At 36.2% G+C, this 21,655-nt stretch overlaps 1 protein-coding gene across 4 annotated transcripts in view; it reads right to left on the reverse strand.

The window, feature by feature from the left end:
* LOC100026548 (phospholipid-transporting ATPase ABCA3-like) overlaps positions 1-21,655 on the reverse strand; it is a 314,104-nt gene that overhangs the window by 249,360 nt on the left and 43,089 nt on the right. For 3 of the 4 annotated variants that reach the window (XM_007498226.3, XM_007498223.3, XM_007498222.3), the window contains exon 6: positions 1,405-1,667. The exons of the other annotated variant lie outside the window; for it this stretch is intronic. In XM_007498226.3, the coding sequence (XP_007498288.2) occupies positions 1,405-1,667 (263 nt within the window). The remainder of the gene's footprint in view (positions 1-1,404; positions 1,668-21,655) is intronic. 4 annotated transcript variants of the gene reach the window in all.

The raw sequence follows: 21,655 nt of genomic DNA on the forward strand, positions 1-21,655 counted from the left end.
TCACATTAAACTCTTCTAAGAAAACTTGTCAAGTGAAGATAAATTAATCTAGTCCCTTTAATGACAGAATAAAAGTATTTTAGGGAATATAATAAATATAGTATACTTAAGTTTCTGCAAAACAAGTTTTTTAGGCTTATGGACAAGATAAAGAAATATGTTTTGGTATACTTGAAATTGGTTGAATGATCAGAACAAAAGACAAGTCATTTTAATGGGCAAATGTTAAAGCCTCTAGAAGTATGCCTAGGGACCTATTTTCATCTATTATTTAAACAAAGGCATAGGTGACATAAAGCAATGAAGAATTGCTAATGTGTGGTCTGGTTAACACAATCAGAATTTTTTAATGTCTTTCATTTCTTTTCATTTCAAAGCAAAAGCTAAACCAAATAAGGTGAAATTTAATAGATTAATATAAAATTCTATGATTGGTTTAAAAAAAATCAGTTTCAAAATGAAGGAGGAAGAAGATATAACTAGATAGCAATCTCTACTTATAGGGTTTGTGCGTTCTTATGGATAGCATCTAACTAGGAATTGGAAGTGTGATATGGTAGCCAAAAAAGCAATAGCTACAGCTTGACTGAAAGTCGTGGTACCCAGGACAAAGTAAGTATAGTAATAATAAACTATATTCTGGTAAGTTCACATTTGGAATACTGTATTCAGTTCAGGAAACTATACTTCATGAAAGACAGGTAAGTTGGAGAGTATCTAGGAAAGGGTAACCAAGATGATAAAGGGACTAAATACATACAAGAATGAATTGGGGGGTACAGCTAACTGACTTAGTGGATTGAAAGCCAAACCTAGAAATGGGAGGTCCTGGGTTCAAATCTGGCCTCAGACACTTCCTAGCTGTGTGACCCTGCACAAGTCACTTAACCCCTATTTGCCCAGCCCTTACCACTCTTCTGCCTTGGAACTAATACACAGTGTATTGATTCTAAGACAGAAGGTATGGGTTAAAAAAAAAAAGGATGAATTGAGGGGAGTGGATACATTTAACCTAAAAAAAGGAAAGACTTAAGGAAGAAACTATAATCTTTAAGTATTTGAGAGGCTTGTGAAAGACAACCTCTTGTTGCTCCAGTTGGCCACAGAGAATAGAAGGAGGAGCAACAGGTGGAAGCTGCAGAGGCAGATTTTGGTTTGCTAAAAGAAAACTTTCTAACATTAACATTTATGTGAAAATGTGCAGGGAGGGTAGTATGTCTCAACCTACTGTGTTCTTCAACCTACTGTGTTATGATATTTATTGGAGATGTAGGTATTCTGAGGCAGTTATGAGGTTGATTAAATGACCCATAGAGTCCCCTTCAAATCTCAGATTCTGTCTCTAACACCCCACAGCATTAAATGCTATGAGGTATTTTAAATCCACCACAAATGGAGATTTACCTTGCATTTATTTTCTTTTTCTGACACAATGAAACGGATGGCACCAAGTACAGGAGAAGAGAAAGCTAATAAAATTATTATGGAAAAAAAATATTTGAAAATAAGGAAGAAGTGGTCAGTTTTGATAGCTCTGTTTTGAAATCTCTTGATAAAAACAAAAGAGGTGATATTAGACTTGTCTTTCACAGTATTTCTTCTATGGTACTGTATAATGGCGTGATCAACAGCATACTGTACAGTCAGGAAACCTTCAAAGTAATACCCTGAATGAGAAATAATAATAAAATCTCAATCAATATACTGTTTTAGATTTTACAAACTATTTTCATATACATTATCTCACATGATGTTCTTAACAACCTTGTGTAGTGTTGGAAGGTTGTTGGTAATTATTTATAGTTTACAGATGAGGAAATGGGATCAGAGAGATTAGGGAAATTGTCTTCAACTCTATAATTACACTTAAACCTTTTAAAGATTAAGGCATATAGCTATACTTAAACTTTTATAGCCTAGTTATTAGACTTTAAATTCAGTGACAAGCTGAAAAAACAGGTCTGAGACACAAAGCAGACAACATAAAGACAGATCAATACTTTCCATTCCCAGAACAGGAAAAATTGAGATAGATGTAAAGGCCATCTCCATAGTTAAAATCCCCATGGTGTTCAGTGTCCTGTCCAGGAAAGATTCAATGATATATAAAGCAAACAAAGAATCAATGGCATTCTGAACAGTTTTCCTAAGATGAAGGTGGAAGGTAGAAGATAAAAAAAATTAGAGTCAAAGGGAGCTTCTGATAACTGCAGTCCATGATAATTAAGCTAAGAATTTAAAAATCCTCTACGCAAAAAATCACAAACAAGCCAAGTTCTTTTAGATCCAAAGGGCAAAGTAAAACTAGGAAAAAATCCAATGGTCACTTCCGGAATGCCAAAGTCAAAATCCAGAGCTTCTGTGTTAAAGAAAAAATATCAAAAGTGTTTAGAAAGTATTCAAGTACCAAGAAACCAGAGTCAAGATGAAACAAGACTATCTTGCAAGTATTTTAAAGAAGGAAGAACATTCTAAATTCCAAAAAGGGAGGAGTCAAGATGGTGGCATAAAGGCAGCAAAAGTTCAGACCTCTGAAAACCTTTCCTTAACTGATTACAAACTAAATGCTCCTAGGGGACTGAAAATCAAACCTAACAACAAGACAAAGCCAAGGAATCCTCCTGCTGGACTCAACTTAAAAGGTATGCCCCCAAAAGCCAGAATTTGAGAACACTTAGGTTTAAGGGGAAGGAAGAAGGAAGGCCCTGGGACTCCTCCCCCACCTAGAGCGCTAAGATTCCAGGGCAGCTGGAACCTCTGGGCGAGCAAAGGCACTGGTCTGGAGCAAGTACCTTGCGGGCAAAGCTGTACCAGGCTCAGAGCATCAAACACAGGCAGTGGGGAAGCAGTTAGAAAAGAAGCACAGAGCACAGAGCAGGCAGCTTAGTTGCAGCAGCAGAGACAATCCATATTGCCCCCCCCCTTCCCGAGGTTTTGGCCTCAGGGCACATCTAGCTCAATGCAATTGGACTTAATCCCATCAAAGACTTCAGAAGGCAGGGAAGTGCAAGCTCCAACACCCCTCCCCTCTAGACTGCACTGAGAGATTTGCTGACAAAGCTCCAAGGGTGAAGGCTGAAAGAAAAGCCCAAAACCACACAAAAAAAATGAGAGGAGTAAGAGCACAGATAACTAACTGCAGGGAGTAAAAAGGGGCAAATATAAGCAAACAACAGAAAAAGAAAAAAGAAATTACAATCAACAGCTTCTATACAGGCAATGAACAATATGCAAACAGAACAGAGAAGGATGAGGGAACACAAAGCAAAAAAACAGAAACCCCAGCAAATTTGATACAGGTTCTGGAAGAACTCAAAATACAATTCAAAACACAATCAAGAGAGGCTACTAAAGACAAATGGGAAAAAAAAAACTTAAAAAGTAAGATAAATCATCTAGAAACAGAGGCACTTGAACTAAAACAAGATAATAGTGTCTTGAAAGCCAAAATTAACCAGCTTGAAAATGTGGCAAAGGAGATGAAAGATGAGGCAAAGAAAATGAAAGATGAGGCAAAGAAGGTGAAAAATGAGGCAAAAAAAATGAAAGATGACCTCCAAAGAAAATCAGACCAGAGGAAGGATGACCAAAAAGCCAGGAATGAAATCCAGTCTTTAAAATCCAGACTACAACTAGAAACAAGCTACTTCCCAAGGCAGCAGGACACTATAAAACAAAATCAAAAGAATGAAAAAATTGAGGAAAATATGAAGCATCTCATTCACAAAACAGATGATTTAGAAAATTGTTCTAGGAAAAATAACTTAAGAATCATTGGTCTACCAGATGACCATGACAAAAGAAAAATCCTAGACATCATACTACAGGAAATTATCCAAGAAAACTACCCCGATATTCTAGAACAAGAGGGAAAAGTGGAGATTGAAAGAATCCACAGATCACTTCTTGTACTTAATCCCCAACTGACTACACCCAGGAATATTATAGCCAAATTCAAGAACTATCAGACAAAGTAAAAAATATTACAAGCAGCTAAGAAGAAGTCATTCAGTTTCATGGAACCCCAATGAGGATAAAGCAGGATCTGGTTGCATCAACACTGAAGGACTGAAAGGCATGGAATATGATATTCCAGATAGCAAGGGAACTAGGTCTACAACCAATAATCAATTACCCAGCAAAACTGACTATGACTATAGTCTTACAGGGGAAAGTATGATCATTTAACAAAATAGAAGAATTCCAAGCATTTGTAAAGAAAAGATCAGACCTGAAGAGAAAATGTGATGCCCAAGGACAGAACTCAAGAGAATCATCAAAAGGTAATTAAGAGAGAAAAAATAAAAACAAAACAAAACAAAAAAAATTTTTTTTAAGAATCCCAGAAAGTTAAAATGATATGTATCCCTATAAGAAAAGAGGTCATTGGTAACTCTTAAAAATTCTTATTATCACCTGGGCAGCTAGAAGACTTACACTTAGAGGGAACAGTGACAAACTACATAGGATGAAATGTCAAGACATAAATATGTATGCATAATGTGTATATATACATATATACATACACAACTAGAACTAAAAAAAAGGTTAATACTAAAAGAAATGGTAAAAGAAACAAAAGGGGGTAAATTTATATGTCACAAAGAAGCTCATGGTGGGAGGGGGAAGAACATCAATACACTGGAAGGGTAAAGAGGTTGGAGATAGGAAATACTCAACTCTTACGTGCTTTGAAACTGACCCAAAGAGGAAAGAACAATCCAATCCATTGGGGCAGAGAAGTGATTTGTGCCCTGTAGGGAATAGGGAAGTAGAAAGGTAACAAAAGAACTGGTGGGGAGGAAAGCAGTATGGGGTGGGGGGGAGGGAGGGTTAAAAAGACTGTAAAGAAAATAGGAGGGGAATAAGAAGGGAGGGGGAGTAGAAAGGAAAGTAAAATAAGAGTGGGAATTAGGAGGACTGATTAAAAGCAAAACATTGGTATAGGAGATAGTGAAAAAAGAAAAAGTAGGAATAGGAGTAGAAATCAAAATGCTGGGAAATACACAACTATTAAATATAACTTTGAATGTGAATGGAATGAACTCATCCATAAAATGCAAGCGGATAGCAGAGTGGATTAGAATCCAAAACCCTATCATATGCTGCCTATAAGAAACACACATGAGGAAGGTAGACACGCATAGGGTAAAAGTAAGAAGATGGAGCCAAATCTATTGGGCATTAACTGATAAAAAGAAGGCAGGAGTCGGAGTCATGATATCTGACAAAGCCAAAGTAAAAATTGATCTACTTAAAAGAGATAGTATGGGAGAGATTAGGTTTGGATCCACATCTCAGACCCTACATCAAGATAAACTCAGAATGGGTAAATGACTTGAATGTAAAGAAGGAAACTATAAGCAAATTAGGTGAACACAGAATAGTATACTTGTCAGATCTTTGGGAAAGAAAAGACTTTCAAACCAAGCAAGAGCTAGAAAAAAATCACAAAATGTAAAATCAATAATTTTGATTACATCAAATTAAAAAGGTTTTGTACAAGCAAAACCAATGCAACCAAAATTACAGGGGAAGTAACAAACTGAGAAACAATCTTCATAATAAAAACCTCTGACAAAGGTCTAATTACTCAAATTTATAAAGAGCTAAACCAAGTGTACAAAAAATCAAGCCATTCTCCAAATGATAAATGGTCAAGGGACACGAATAGGCAATTTTCAGTTCAATAAATCAAAATTATTAATACGCACATGAAAAAAGTGTTCTAAATCTCTTATAATCAGAGAGACACAAATCAAAACAAGTCTGATGTATCACCTCACTCTTAGCAGATTTGCTAACATGACAGCAACGGAAAGTAATGAATACTTGGGGGGTGGGAGGATGTGGCAAAGTGGAGACATTAATGCATCGCTGGTGGAGTTGTGAATTGATCCAACCACTCTGGAGGGCAATTTGGAACAATGCTCAAAGGGCGATAAAAGATTGTCTGTCCTTTGATCCAGCCATAGTACTGCTGGGTTTGTACGCCAAAGAGATAATAAGGAAAAAGACATGTACAAGAATATTCATAGCTGAGCTCTTAGAGGTGGCAAAAAATTGGAAAATGAAGAGATGCCCCCAATTGGGGAATGGCTAAACAAATTGTGGTATATGTTGGTGATGGAATATTCTTGTGCTCAAAGGAATAATAAACTGGAGGAATGCCATGGAAACTGGAATGACCTCCAAGAATTGATGTAAAGCAAAAAGAGCAGAACCAGGAGAAAACTGTACACAGAGACTGATACACTGTGGTTCAATCGAATGTAATGGACTTCTCCATTAGTGACAGTGCAGTGATCCTGAAAAACTTGCAGGGATATACAAGAAAAAAACACTATCCATATTCAGAGGAAAAACTGTGGAAGTAGAAACACAGAAGAAAAACAATGGCTTGTTTACATGAGTTGAGGGGATATGGTTGGGGATGTAGACTCTAAATGAACATCCTAATGCAAACACCAACAACATGGAAATAGGTTTTGATCAAGGTCACGTGTAATACCCAGTGAAATTGCATGTCAGCTACAGGAAGGGTGGGGGTAGGGGAGGGAGGGAAAGAATATGATTCTTGTAACCAAGGAATAATGTTCTAAATTGACTAAATAAATTAATTTACATTAAAAAAATAAAAAATAAATTCCAAAAGGGAGAGGGAGGAAATATTATAACCAAAAATAACATACTCTACAAAACTCAGTATAATCCCACAAGAAGGACTGAATTACAGAGGAATGTACCTTTAACTGAATGGTGGAGCCTGTGGTTTTATCAGTATAGGAAACTTCCTCTACCAAATGCAGATCAGTAGCTTCCATTGGACTTGTGGACAGGGAGACAAATTGCACAATCCAGACAGCTAGCCTCAAGTAGGAGAATGTAGGTCAACCAAGTACTATTCCCTGGAGTTTGTCCAGCAATAATAATAATATCCCCTAGATACTTTAAGAACTATGTTTCATTGGTTAGGCACTATTATTCCTGTATCTACAACTCACCAATACTTGTTTCTTTTCTTGTCCCTTCAATACTCAATCACTGACCCCTTAGGAACAAAATATCTCCAACACCATATTCCTATGCTCATCTTTTTTTGTCACAGACATATTTCTTTCATATTGTTTTCCAGAACTTACTCTCATCAAGACCTAGATTCTCCCAGAAAACACTAGATCCCTGGTCCTTCTTTCTATCAATGTCTGTACCTTCTGTACCCTACAATTTACTGGCCCAAGAGGGGAAGGTGGATTACTCCTTGCTCCCCAAGGACACAAGCAAATTCTTTTGCTGTCATTGTTCAAAAATCTTTCCTCCTTTGCAGTTCAGAGTATTAAAATTTATTTAACACATTCATCTGATTACAAACTTAGATCTGGAAGAGATCTAATAAAATATCTAGTCCAGCTATAGATGAGGAAAATGAAGAACAGAAAGACCAAGTGATTTGCCCCATAGTATTTGAAGTAGGATTAAAACTTAGATCTTCCTGATTGGCAGCTTAGCACTCTACCTGCCCTGACAGCTAGCTGCCTTTTAAAGAAGTAGTGCCCAATGTGAGACATGGGCCCACATCACTAAAATTATGGAGGTATCTTTTATAGGGACAGAGTCAAGATGTCAGAGTGAAGTCAGGTTCTTCTAACACTTTCTCTCCAAAACATTCTTTAAAAATGTATCAAATTCTAGGTTGGAAAGTTAGTTAAGTCAAAGTAAGTCATTTTTTTCAAGCTCAGAGAAAATTCAGAAGACCGAAAGAGAGGACTGATGATAGGGAACACATAGTCTAGCAGAAAAGGTACCAGTGGTGATAGCAACACCCAGCAATGGCAGAGATAGAATCAGCAGCAGTAAGGTACAACCCAATTCCTAGGAATTAGAGAGAACTGACTGTCTGGTAAAGAGATCCCAGTGGATATGTACTAGAAATGGGAGCACAAATAGGCAGGTCTATTGCCTATTACTCAGTTCCATATCACAGTGTCAGGTCAAAGAAAGGAGTGATGATGGCTACAAGGGAGCAAGGGTCATTCCTGGGTAAAGACCAAAGTATAGACCAGGAAGGCATTAACCAGACCTCTTCCCAATTATATTCCTTTATAATTACTGAAAATATACAAGCTTCCATTGAGCTGTGAAAGCAGCAAACAGACATAAAAGACAAATGGTCAAACCAGGCATCTCTCTACCCTGAGAGGGGAGCAAAGACTATCTCTAATATAAAGTCTAAATCAAGAAATAGGCTAGAAAATAAGCAAATGACATAAAAAGGCCCTATCCATAAAAAACTTCTGTGGGATAAAGAAGCTCAAGACATGAACTCAACAAGATGACAGTAACTTGAAAACATGTACTAACAAAATTCAAAGAAAAAAATGCAAGTTGGATACAAGCCCAACAAGAATTCCTAGAAGCATTTTAAAAGAACTTAAAAAAAAAAAAGAAAAAGAAAAATTTACAAAGCAAATAAGAGTAGCAAGCAAAAACTGGGGGGGGGGGAGGGAGAGGAATGAGAGCTATGAAAGAAAATGATGAAAAGAGAATTTATAACTTAGTAAAAGAGGCACAAAAATATTAAAGAAATTAACTCCTAAAAAATTCGAAATGGCTAAATTAAGTACAAAATCTCACTGAAGAAAATAACTCCTTAAAAATCAGATTAGATAAATGGATGTTAATGGCTACATGAGGCATCAAGAAATGAACCATTTTCCTTTCCCCAACACTTTCCCTTTTATGATGTTAATTAATGTTGGTCCTTCTTCAATACCTTAACTTCCCAATTCCACAGTCTAAAGCTTTACTAGCCCTCACTGACTGACTGGGATGGTCACACACTGTATCTTACCACTACCCACAAGTATAACATTGTATATTTATTTGATCATAACAAATTAACATTCCATCTCCCCATGATCCCTTCCTATAGATCACCTTCATGATGATCTCTAATATTTGTATCAGGCAGTACTTTCTCAAGTCACAAATCCCATGACTTCATACTTTCCTTCTTTCCCAATATAAGGCTTTTTTTTGACCAATCCAACTCCAACCTGTCTTCAACTCTCAAAATTCTCACTCCCTTGCTCTATCCCTTCCTCATCCCTGCCAAATCACAAGCCCAAGTTACTTCCAACATCTGTTTCTCCACTCCTTATCATGCATTGTTAAAGACAGGTAGAAAGAAGTCACACTCTATACTATGTGACTGCACTATAAAGCCATGTTATCCAACTTTACCTGAGCTTTTGCTATAGCAAAACAGTCCTTTTATTCTTCTCTAATTTCTTCTATGCTTCACTCTTTTCTAATGCTATTCAAATCCTCTATCCTCTCTCTAAGAATCTCTCAACTTTTTCCTCTTCCCATCTCTCTCAATTAGATTTTGTCTTTTATTGAGTAAGAAAATTAATATTTACTATAATTTTATTCTCCCCCTCCAATATCTTCATCTCAAACCCCCTTGGCATCAACTCCTTCCACTCTCTCCTTTCACCAATTCTCTGGTGAGATGGCCTTTCTTCTTGCCAATGGCAACCCTTCATGTACCCTTGATGTCCTCCCATTTTATCTAGAAGACTGCCTGTTCCAATCATGCCCCACCTTCCCTCTGTAATCTAAAACCTCTCCTTATCTGGTTCCTTTCCTGTATGTTTAAATATGATAGAATATCTTCTATCCTTAAAAAATCTTTACTAAAAAATACTATCCCTCATACTATCATACTATATCTCTTCTCTTCTCAGCCAAAAAGATATCCACATTTTTTTGTCTCCATTTCTCCTTTTAACCCATTCCATAACCTGTTGCAAACTAATCAATCTTCTAATCTCAATTTAAACATCCTCTCTATTACCTGTGATCTCTTAATTTCCTTTTCCCAGTCTTCATCCTACATAACTTCTCTGTTATATTTTAAAGTCTTGACTATCCTCTTCTCAGTACACTCTGATCTATAGGATATATGACCAATCAATCAAAAACCATTTATTAAGTACCTACTATGGACCAGTATTAAATTTAAATTAATATCAATTACTCCAAGTATTATATTTTATGAGATTTATTAGAGTAATAACTTGAAGTAGAAGAAATAAAAAATAGGAATACAAAGAATCAGTATGACCATGTGGGTAAACTTTCCTGCCTGGCTCTCACCCAACTTCCACAACCACCTTCCTGGGAAAAGACAGAGAAGGGCTGGGTTACATAAAAATATATCCTCCCTACATATGCTTACACACAGTGTTCACACTCTGCATGAGCATATAAATAAAATGCTGGGTAAGAGAGTCCTGGGGAGCAAATTCTAATTACACACCAGGCAAACTCTCTAAGACCATAAATTGCAGAGAAGGTACTGACTTAAACAGGTAGAAAGACTTTCCTCATCTGGGAATTCCCTATGCCAATGAAATTACAAGTGTAATTTCCATCCCCATATGGACCTTTTATTTATTCTATGTAATACATACATACTTCCTGGGGGACAGAGTCAAGATGGCTGAGTGGAAGAAGGGAAAGCTTGAAACCACCATGAGAAACTTCTCCAACCAATCTTAAAATAACACCACAAAATGAATACAGGAGTGAAAGAATCAACAAGGAGGAGTGAAGCAACTTTCATGAAGAGAACAACTTGATAGGCAGACAAAGAGCATCTGGATCAGTGGGGTATGGTGGGAGCACAGCCAGAAAGAGGTTACAACAAAGAGTAAGGAACAAGTCAACCACAAGCCCTACCACTCTACATCAACTATTTTAGTTCTGAAACTGGGCCCAGGTTAACATTCAAACCCAAGATACTGACTAAGCCAACAGCAGTGCAACCCAAAATATACCACATAAAGTTCCAAGCAAGCCTACAATAAGGTCTGGAATTCCAGTGCAAGGCAGTCTTGTGCTGCATTCCTTATCTGTGTAAGCACAGACTGAGTCCAGGAATCACAGCCCATGCTTTTAGTGAGGGTCTGAATTCCAGGTTGAGGGAGTCTGTGGCACTCAGGGTTGGTGTAAACCCAGAGCTAGGCCCCCAGATTGCCAGTCCCCAGAGTGCTACTTGTGGGAGCCCAAACCTAGCTATCACTTACTAAAGTTCAAGGTGGAGCCCGAAGGCAAGGTAGTGTGCCTGATCTGATCAAGTTCAAATGATACCAAAAACCCCCACCCAAGCCTGAAACTAGATGCTGAGCCACCAGGCGTCTCAAGGGGGTGACTGAATCAGCAAGGGGAGATGGCTTTCTATAGCAGTAATAATAATATATTGCTGTTAAATGTGGGCCAGAATATTGCGATAGGAATTTCATAGAGGAAACGGGGGCTGGAAGATAACAAAGAGTTAATAATATACGTATGCTAGCAGGCTTTACAGTTCTAGTTTATTCCAACATGTTTTGCCTCCATTAAGCTTTTCTCTCTGGCAGAACCAGAAGCAAAGTGTATATATCCCTTCTTCTACTGAGCTAGCTCATCATGGGAATCAGTCAACAAAAAATAATTTTTATTACAGCCAGACATCTGGTACCAGCTAAGGAATTTCTCCCTGCCTCGATACCTTTATCTTCAAGGTTGTGCTTTTTCTCTGTATTTGTGCCCTCTTTAAGGCCTTTCAAGAATGTCAGGAGAAGAGGGGGGGGGGAGAATTTGGGAGAATTTAACTCCTTGGCTTCCCACAGTTTTCAGAGTTCCCAGCCCACAGCCATCATGCCATCTTGGAAGAACTGAAACTTACAGAAAAATAAAAATAAAGCTAAAGGTAGCATCAAGGAAGAACTACAGTTTAAAAGGGTGCCCTAACCTCCATGAGAACAGAGCCTACCTTTACAATAAAAGTGAAAGTCAAGAAAAAAGTCTGGGGAAATGAGCAAACATTTAAAAAGGAAAGAAAGAATTTTTATGGAGACAAAGAGCAAGGCACAGACATAAAAGAGGACATTGAAAACAAAGCAAACGCAAGCAAAGCTCCAAATAAAAATATGAATTGGTCTCAGATTCTGAAAGAACTCAAAAAGGATTTCAAAATTAAGAGAGACAGGAAAAATGGGGAAGAGAAATGAAAACAATGCAAAAAGAAATGGGAAAATGAAAAAGGAAACTCAAAAGCTCCCTGAAGAAAACCATTCCTTAACAATTTTCATCTGGCAACTAATGACTTTAGGAAACATTAAAAAATCATAAAACAAAATCAAAAGAATGAAAAAACAGAAAAAAGTGAAATATCTTATTGAAAAAGCAATTGACTTTGAAAACAGATCCAGGAGAGACAATTTAAGAATTACTGGACTACCTGAGAGCCATAATTAAAAAAAAAAAAAGGCCTGAATATCATAATACAAGAAATTATCAAAGAAAACTTCCCTGATATTCTTGAACAAGAGAGTAAAATATACATTTAAAGAACCACAGATCATATCCAGAAAGAAATCCCCAAATGACAACTTCTAGGAATATAATAGCTAAATTCAAGAGCCCCCAAAGCCAAGGAGAAAATACTGCAAAAAGCCGGAAAGAAATAATTCAAATACCATGGAGCTACAATGAGGATTACATAGGACTTTGCAGCCTCCATAGTAAAGGGTTAGAAGGTTTTGAATATGATATTCTGGAATGTGATAGATTTTGTTTTAAAATGCAGAATTATCTATCCAACAAAACTGAGTATATTCTCTTAGGAGAAAAAAATGGTCATTCAATAAAACAGAAGATTTTCAAGCATTCCTGATGAAAAGATAACACTTCAACAGAAAACTTGATGTCCAAAAACAAGACACAATAAAAGCCTATAAAGGTAAATAAGAGAGAGAAAATTTAAGGTCAAGTTGTATGTATTCCTACATGGAAAGAGGATATTTGTCATTCTTAAAAGTTTTTTATCAATAGTAGAACAATTAGAAGGAGTATACATAGAGGGTGTGGAAGTAAGTAGATTAAGATGACATGATACACACAAAAAAGTAAAGGGGTGAAAAAGATTACATGAGAGAAAAGGGAAAGGAGAGATGGAATGAGATAATGAGGCATGAAAAACTATTATACTGGAGGACAGAATGAGGGTGGTGATGGACAATGCTTAAACCTTACTCTCATAACTGGCTCAAAGAGGGAATAACAACCATACACATTGGGGAATAGAATCCTATCTTACCCTATAGAGAAGTAGGAGGGGAGGGAAGAGGGGTGATAGTAAGAGGGAGAGGGAAGTGGTGGGGTGTGATAAAAAGCAAAACACTAGTGAGGACAAATGGAGTGAAAGGAAAAAGAGCAGGATCAGAAAGGGAAAATAAGATGGAGGGGTTGGTAATCATAACTGTGAATGTGAATGTGAATGGCATGAAATCACCCATAAAATGGAAAAAGATAGCAGAGTGAATTAAAAACCAGAACCCTATTATATGTTTACAAGAAACACATTTGAGGCAGTGTGACACATAGACAATAAAGGTAAGGGGCTGGAGCAGAATTTATTGTTCATCATCTGAAGTAAAAAAACAAACAATAGTTAATAGCAATCATGATCTCAAACACAGTTAAAGCAAAAATTGATCTGATTAAAAGATACAAAGAAGGTAATTACATCATGCTAATAGGAATTATAAAAAATGAAATAATATCAAAACTAAACATATATACACCAAATGGTATAGCCTCTAAAATTTTAAAAGAGAAATGAAATGAACTTCAAGAGGAAAAAGACAGTAAAATTAAACTAGTAGGGGGCCTCAACTACTCCCTTTCAAATCTAGATAAATCAAACCAAAAAATAAAGAAGAAAAAAATTAATGAAGTGAATGAGATCTTGGAAAAGTTAGAACTCATTGATATCTAGAAAGAATTAAATGGGAATAGAAAGGAATATACCTCCATTTTAGCAGTACATAGTTCTTACATAAAAACTGATCATGTATTAGGGCAGTGATGGCAAAACTTTTAGAGACCATATGCCATGCCCCACCCCGACCAGACTACAAACAGTACCATGCCCTCCCAAGCCAGGTGCCCCACTCAGACAATGGATCCTGTATGGAGTATGTTCTACTTTTCAGGATGTTGCTGAGTACCTTAGGCAGCTCTCTTCAGGAAAAGCAAGTAGGAGAAATTCTTGGGCCAGCAAGTCCTGCCACCATTAGATTGGGGGGGAGCGGGAGAAGGCAGCCTAAACAGAGTTCTAGAATAAGGTGAGCTTCCCTTTTTTAAAAATAAAATCATTCTTTGGACAGCTAAGCCTGTTCTGGTTTCAGGTCAAGTTTGGGCTTGCAAGGATTATTTTATCAATGATTAGGGTCTGGCTATAGTCCATATGAACTGAAGTCTTCTAGGTGAGGGTGAACCTGCCAGGGGGCCTCATGCTTTCCCCACTTTTGGAGAAGGAGTAGTCTTGGAGTTTCCTTCCCTTCAGCAAGCAAGCATGTGTACACTTGTTAAAACTCTCTGATGGGGTGGGGGTCACTGCAGGCAGGTCTTGAAGGGTCCCCAAGATGGAGAGGAAGGGGAGTCTTGGTGCATCAGAGGGACCCTCCCTGGGCCTGGGAGCAGGCTCATCTTTGGGAGGTTCAGGTCTTGAAAGCAAAGGAGGAGCCCTAGGGAAGGGGCAGGGAGGCTCTGCAAGGTTCAGAAGTCAGAAGGAAGTGGGGTGTTTGGCATGAGCCTCTGCCACTGTTTCCTTCCTTCCCACCACTCAGGGTGTCTGCACACAGTCTGTGGTGGGGGCTCAGTCTGCTCCTCTTTGAATGCCCAGACTCCAAGTCCCCCCCTTAGCCTTGGCTTCTTCTCCTAAGGGAGGAGGGTTATGGGAGCCTCAGGCCAGACAGGGGAAGGAGAAAAGAAGGGGAGTAGTCTGAGTGCTCCAGTCAGAGGATGGAGTAAGCACAGAGGGGTAGGGAGGCATGGTAGAGAGAACATCTCCCCTGGGGTCCCTCTGCCTTTTTAGTAACTAACTCTGCCAGAAAGGGTACACATGCTCATAGAGAGGTCTCTATGTGCCATCTTTGGCACACATGACATAGGTTTGCCATCATTGTATCAGAGCATAAAAACTACACAACCAAATGCAAAAAAAAATTCATTCTTTTCAGATCATAACACAATAAAATCATAATAAAGTTCCATGGAAAGACAAATAAAATTAATTAGAAACTAAATAATCTAATGCTAAAAAGGGGGTGATATTAATAAGAATGACAATGAGGAGACAACATATCAAAATTTATGAGATACAGCCAAAGACGTTCTCAGGGGAAAATGTGTATCTCTAAACACTTAAAAAAAGAAAATAAAGAAAATGCAGATCAATGAACTGGGCATGCAAAGAAAAAAACTAGAAAAAGAACAAATTAAAAATCCTTAAAGATTAAATTGGAAATCCTAAAAATTAAAGGAGAAAGTCATAAAACTGAAAGAGAACCACTGAATTAATAGATAAGATTAGGAGTTGGTTTTATGGGAGAAAAAATAAAAAGAGTACTGTTTAATCTGATTCTAAAAAGGAAAGAAGAAAATCAAATAATCAGTATCCAAAATAAAATGGGCAAGACTCACCAAGGAAGAGGAAATTAAAGTCATCATGAGGAGCTATTTTGCCAAATTATATGACAATAAATCTAACAACATAAGTGAAATAGGTAAATATCTACAAAAATGCAAATTGCCCAGATTAGCAAAAGAGGAAATAGAATCTTTAAATAATCCCATCTCAGAAAAAGAAATTGATGAAGCTATCAAGGAACCAGCTAAGAAAAAATCTCCAGGGCCAGATGGATTCACAAGTGAATTCTACCAAACATTTAAATAATTAATACCAATACTACATAAACTATTTGGGAGAACAGACAGAGAAGGAATCCTACCAAACTCTCTTTATGAAACAAATATGGTACCACTACCTAAGACAGGAAGAGAAAAATCAAAGAAAAAAAATTATAGGCCAGTTTCATTAATGAATACAGATGCAAAAATTTTAAATAAGACACTAGACAAGGAAACTACAGCAACATATCAAAAGAATCATTCACTAGAAGGAGGCAGCTGGGTGGCTCAGTAGATTGAGAGCCAGGCCTAGAGATTGGAGGTCCTAGGTTCAAATCTGGCCTCAGACACTGCCCAGCTGTGTGACCCTGGGCAAGATCCCCATTGCCTAGCCCTTACCACTCTTCTGTCTTGGAGCCAATACACAGTATTGACTCCATGATGAAAGGTAAGGGTTTAAAAAAAAAAAAAGAATCATTCACTAGGATCAGGTAGGATTTATACCAGAATTGCACGGCTGATTTAATATTAGGAAACTTATCAGCATAATTGACAATGTCAATAATCAAACTAATGGAAATTAAATGATTATCTCAATAGATGCAGAAAAAGTCTTTGACAAAATACAACACCCATTCCTATAAAAAATACTAAAAAGTATAAAAAAATTGGTCATTCCTTAAAATGACAAGTAGTATCTATCTAAAACCTTTTGCAAGTATTATCTGCAATGAGGATAAGTTAGAAGCCTTCCCAATAAGATTGGGAATAAAATAAGGATGTTCATTATCATTGCTATTACAAAAATATTGTATTAGAAATGCTAGTTTTAACAATAAGGAAAGAAAAAGAAATAGAAAGAATTAAAGTAGGCAATGAGGAAACAAAACTATCACTCTTTGCAAATGATGGCATACTTATCAACTAAAAACTAGTAAAGTTGCAGAACACAAAATAAATTCATATTAAATCATCAGTATTTCTATATATCACCAACAAAGTCCAGCATTAAGAATTAGAAAGAAAATTTCCATTTAAAATCATTGTTTAGAAAAAACTTGAGAATCTATTTGCCAAGGCAAACACAGGAATTATATGAAATCAATTATTAAAAAATGCTTTTTCACACAAATAAAGTCAGATCTAAACAACTGGAAAATATCAATTGCTCATGGGTAGGCTAAGATAATATAATAAAATTATAATTCTACCTAAATTAATTTATTCAGTGACATAACAATGAAAATACCAAATAATTATAAAACTAAAAAAGATAATAAAATTCATCTGAAAAAACAAGAGGTCATGAATATCAAGGGAATTTGTACCAGATCTCAAACTGTATTATGAAGTAGCAATCATCAAAACAATCTAGTACTGGCTAAGAAATAGAATAAAGATGAATGGAGTAGATTAAATACACAATATATAGAAGTAAATGACCTTAGCAACCTAGTGTTTGATAAACCCAAAGATTCCAGCTTTTGGAATAAGAACAAAATTTCTGAGAAAATAAGAATTCAAATTTATAATTCTAACTAATGAACTTCACTAATGATAATAATAGCCTAATTGCATAAACTCAAAGTCTTCCTGCATTTTTAAGATAAATTACACAAAGGGCATTTTATGCAACTTTGTGGTAAAGACAAATAGTAATGCCAAGTAATAAAATAGCTTGTATGGCCGAAGCTAGGTATAGACCAACATCTCACACTCTATACCAAGAAAAGGTCAAAATGTATATATGATTTAGATATAAAGAGTGATACCATCACTAAATTAGGAGAATACATAATAGTTTATCTGGCAGATGTTTAGAGAAGGAAAGAGGAGATAGAGAGTATTATAAGATATAAAATGAATGATTTTGTTTTTATTAAATTAAATTAAATTAAAATTAAAAGGCTTTTGTACAAATAAAACTAAAATAACCAACATTAGAAGGGAAAGAACCTGAAAAAAATTTTTATAATAAATAAAGGTCTAATTTCTCAAATCTATGGAGAACTAAATCAAATTTATAAAAAATACAAGTCATTTCCCAATTGACATATGGTCAAAGAATACGAATAAGCAATTTTCAGATGAAGAAATCAAAGCCATCAATAATCATATAAAATGTTATAAATCACTTTTGATTTAATAAATGTAAATTAAAATGCTGAGGTACTACCTCACACCTATCAGATTGGCCACTATGGCATTAAATAAAAATGGTAAATATTCAAGAGGATGTGGCAAAATTGGGACACTAATGCATTGTTGGTGGAGTTCTGAACTGATCCAACCATACTGGAGGGGAATTTGGAACTATGCCCAAAGGACTATAAAACTGTCCTTGTGCATACCTTTTGATCTGGTAAAACCATTACTGGATCTGTATCACAAAGATAATAACGAGATAATAAAAAAGGGGAAAGGACCTACTTGTACAAACATATTAATAGCAACTTTTTTGTAGTGGCTAGAATTGGAAATTAAAGGATGTCCATCAATTGAGGAATTGATGAACAACCAATATGTTGGTGATGGAATACTATTGTGTTACAAGAATGGTAAGCAAGATGATTTCAGAAAAAATTGGAAATATCTGCAGGAACTGATGCAGAGTGAAATAAGAAGAACTGGGAGAACACGGTACACAACAACAGCAATAATGTATGATGATTATCTGTGAAAACTTGGCTACTCTCAGAAATGCAATGATCTGGAATCTTAAAGATTTATGATAAGGAATGCTATCCATCTCCAGAGGAAGAATGGAGTAGTCTTTCACATCATTGTATTTATGCTTTTATTTGGGGGTTTTGTTATGTACAATATACATTTACAACAGTGACCAATATGAAAGTATGTTTTGCATGACAATAAAAATAATTTTTTTAAATCTCTATACTTGCTGTTATACTCTTAAGAGTAGGAATTATTTTGTTCTTTTTATATATACATCTAGAAGTATATCACATGATATGTAATTAATAAATGCTTGTTGATTGACTGATATTCACTGACTAGTACAACTATTAAATATTTAAAGGGAAAGATAGACAAAATATGGAAAGAAATACACAGCAACACTAATATTTGGGATCCCAAATGTGCCACTTTCAGCTCCAGAAAATTTTAATAGAAAGATAAACATGAAAGACAATAAGAATCTGAAAAGAATTTTAGAAAAGCTGAATATGACAGACCTCTGGAATTTATTGAAAATAAACTGAAAAGAATATATATATACACACATATATATATTTATTTCTATGCAAGGTTGCAAGGTTGGTTTAATATTAGCAAAAATGTGGGCATGGCAGACTACATTAATGGTAAAACCTATAAAAACCATAAGATTACATAGATGCAGTAAAGTCTTGATAAAATATAATGCCAATTTATATTTTAAAAATTAAAAAGCAAAATAATAAATTTACCTTTCCTCAATGTGGTCAGCCACATTGATCTAAAAGCAAAAATCAGTATCATACATAATCCAGAAATAATTAGAAGCCTTTAAAATAAGATTAGAAGTAATGCAAGGGGGGCAGCTGGGTGGCTCAATGGCTCAGCCAAGCCTAGAGACGGGAGGTCCTAGGTTCAAATCTGGTCTCAGACTCTTCCCAGCTGTGTGACCCTGGGCAAGTCACTTGACCCCCATTTCCTAGCCCTTACCACTCTTCTGCCTTGGAGCCAATATTCAATATTGAATACAGAAGATGGAAGGTAAGGGTTTAAAAAAAAAGAAGTAGTAATGCAAGTATACCCATTTTCACCATTATTATTTGATATAGTTCTAGAATTGCTAGATAGTTTAATAAGAGAAAAAAGAAATTGAAGAAATAAGCATAAACAAAGAAGAAATAAAATATGATTTTTGTATGTGCTGTTTTATCAACTAAAATTAATTGAAATTCAAGGCAGAGCCAGGATGGTAGAAAAGCAAGTAGAAATGCAACAAGTTCTATCTCCAAATTCCTTCAAACAAATATAAAAAACACTGGAATGAATACTATGGGAAAATTGAAGAAAAAATAACAATGGATCATTCTCCCAAACCAGGTAGACCTAAAGAAACAGGAAGAGCGATCTGTGGATAGCAGGGATAGGGTCTACAGGAACACAACTACCTGGGACATGAGTACAGAGAGAAGATGGGCATCAGGACAGGAAGGGTACCCAGACACAGAACAGAAGAAACTAAACCTGTGTAGGGTACAGTAAAAGATTTCTACTGACAGCTCTGTTCCCTATGACCCACTTTCAGGTCACAGATTTGGGGCAGATTAGAGAGGAAACCTGTGTCCTAAAGTGGCAGTTCAAGCCCTAGAATATACCCTGAAAATTCAGAAGCAAGAAGACATGATTTGAACTGAAGAAGTTAAATAAATTGCATTCGTATCTTTTAACCCCATACAAAGCCTTCAGAGAAATAAGCAGGACCCACAGACTAAGAACTTGCAGAGCACAAATGAGGGGACAGCAAACACTTTTCCCTGAATCATATCACTTTGAGAACAATGAAAACTTGCAGGTCCCCAACATGATCTCTCTTTAAAAACCTGGAACAATACAACATTCAATACCCACAAGAAAGCAGCAACAAGAGCTATCTAATTCTCCCCAAAAGTCTGAACTTAAAGCCCAAAGTCAGAAAATCAGCTGGAAGAATGAGTAAAAAAGGGGAATTCCATCATAAAAAACTATTGTGCTGACAGAAAAGGGAGAAAATGGCTCCAAAACATTTATAAGAACCAAAAAGAAAAAAATAGAAAAAGATACATTTATGAAGTTAAATAATACCACAACAACAGACCATCAATAGGTTTCTTTCTAAAAGTATACAAAGAGATAAAGATAAGAAGTTATGAATGGTAGAAGAAAAAGTCTGGAAAACACAGACTAAACCTCACAATATACCATGAACAGGTGAATCAATATTTTTTTGGTGGAAAAAATATGCAAAATGGGAGGGTACATAAAACAGCAGAGAGGAGAAAGAGGAGATTGTGAGATTTATCTTGACCAAGTCAATGGTAAACAATGAAGAAAAAGAAATGGCAAAGGAATGGACTAAAAGAAGGGAGAGAGATCTCAATTCAGTGGTGGGCGGGGTAGCACTTACAAACATTTACATGGAATGCAAGAGATATTCTATTACAGGAAATTAATATCTTAATGGAACCTTGGTATTCAGGGAGAACAATGATGCCGAGAGAAGGTTGTGCCTCTAAGGAGAGCAACATGCCTTAGGAGAAAGGGCATAAGAGTTTCTGGGAACAACCAATCCAATAGGGTAGAAAGGCATGGACTAAGAAAAGATTCCATGGCAAATAGCTAAGAAAATGATCACAAGGAAGGCAGCAATTAAAAATGGTTTGATTGATCCATTTTCTACCAGAAAATTGCTATCATTGGGCAACACTTCCACTCTCTCATTTCCTGTAGAAATCTGTATTTGTAAGAGCGAGTCACAAGAGAAAAAAGGAGTAAGGGACAAGATCTACAAGCAGTATCATATAAATTGTTTATAATGTGTGTTTTGAAAAAACTATATGCTGGGGGACCACATCCCCCAGCATTCCCTGAAACTCCCAGGGTTTCCTTTCCCTAACATCCTGGCATTAGACTGGTCTATAAATGGACCAATCCCATGCTGGGAAGGAATTTTTTTTTACCTGGTTTTGGTCCAGAGCTGAGGGGGAGAGCAAGAGCTTGATATAGAGATAGAGATGGAGATGGAGATAGAGATATTTCTTTTTTTTTCTCCTTTATAAACACTCTTTTTCTTCATATTTGTGGCATCTTTTTACTTCTTACATTTGGTGAATAGTATGGGTATCATCTGAAGGAAAACCCCTACTCCCTAGGAGTTTTTAATCATCAAATTTGCCAATCTATTCATATAAATGGTCAT

This window comes from Monodelphis domestica, chromosome 7 (assembly GCF_027887165.1).
Source record: "Monodelphis domestica isolate mMonDom1 chromosome 7, mMonDom1.pri, whole genome shotgun sequence".
Taxonomy (NCBI): domain Eukaryota; kingdom Metazoa; phylum Chordata; class Mammalia; order Didelphimorphia; family Didelphidae; genus Monodelphis; species Monodelphis domestica.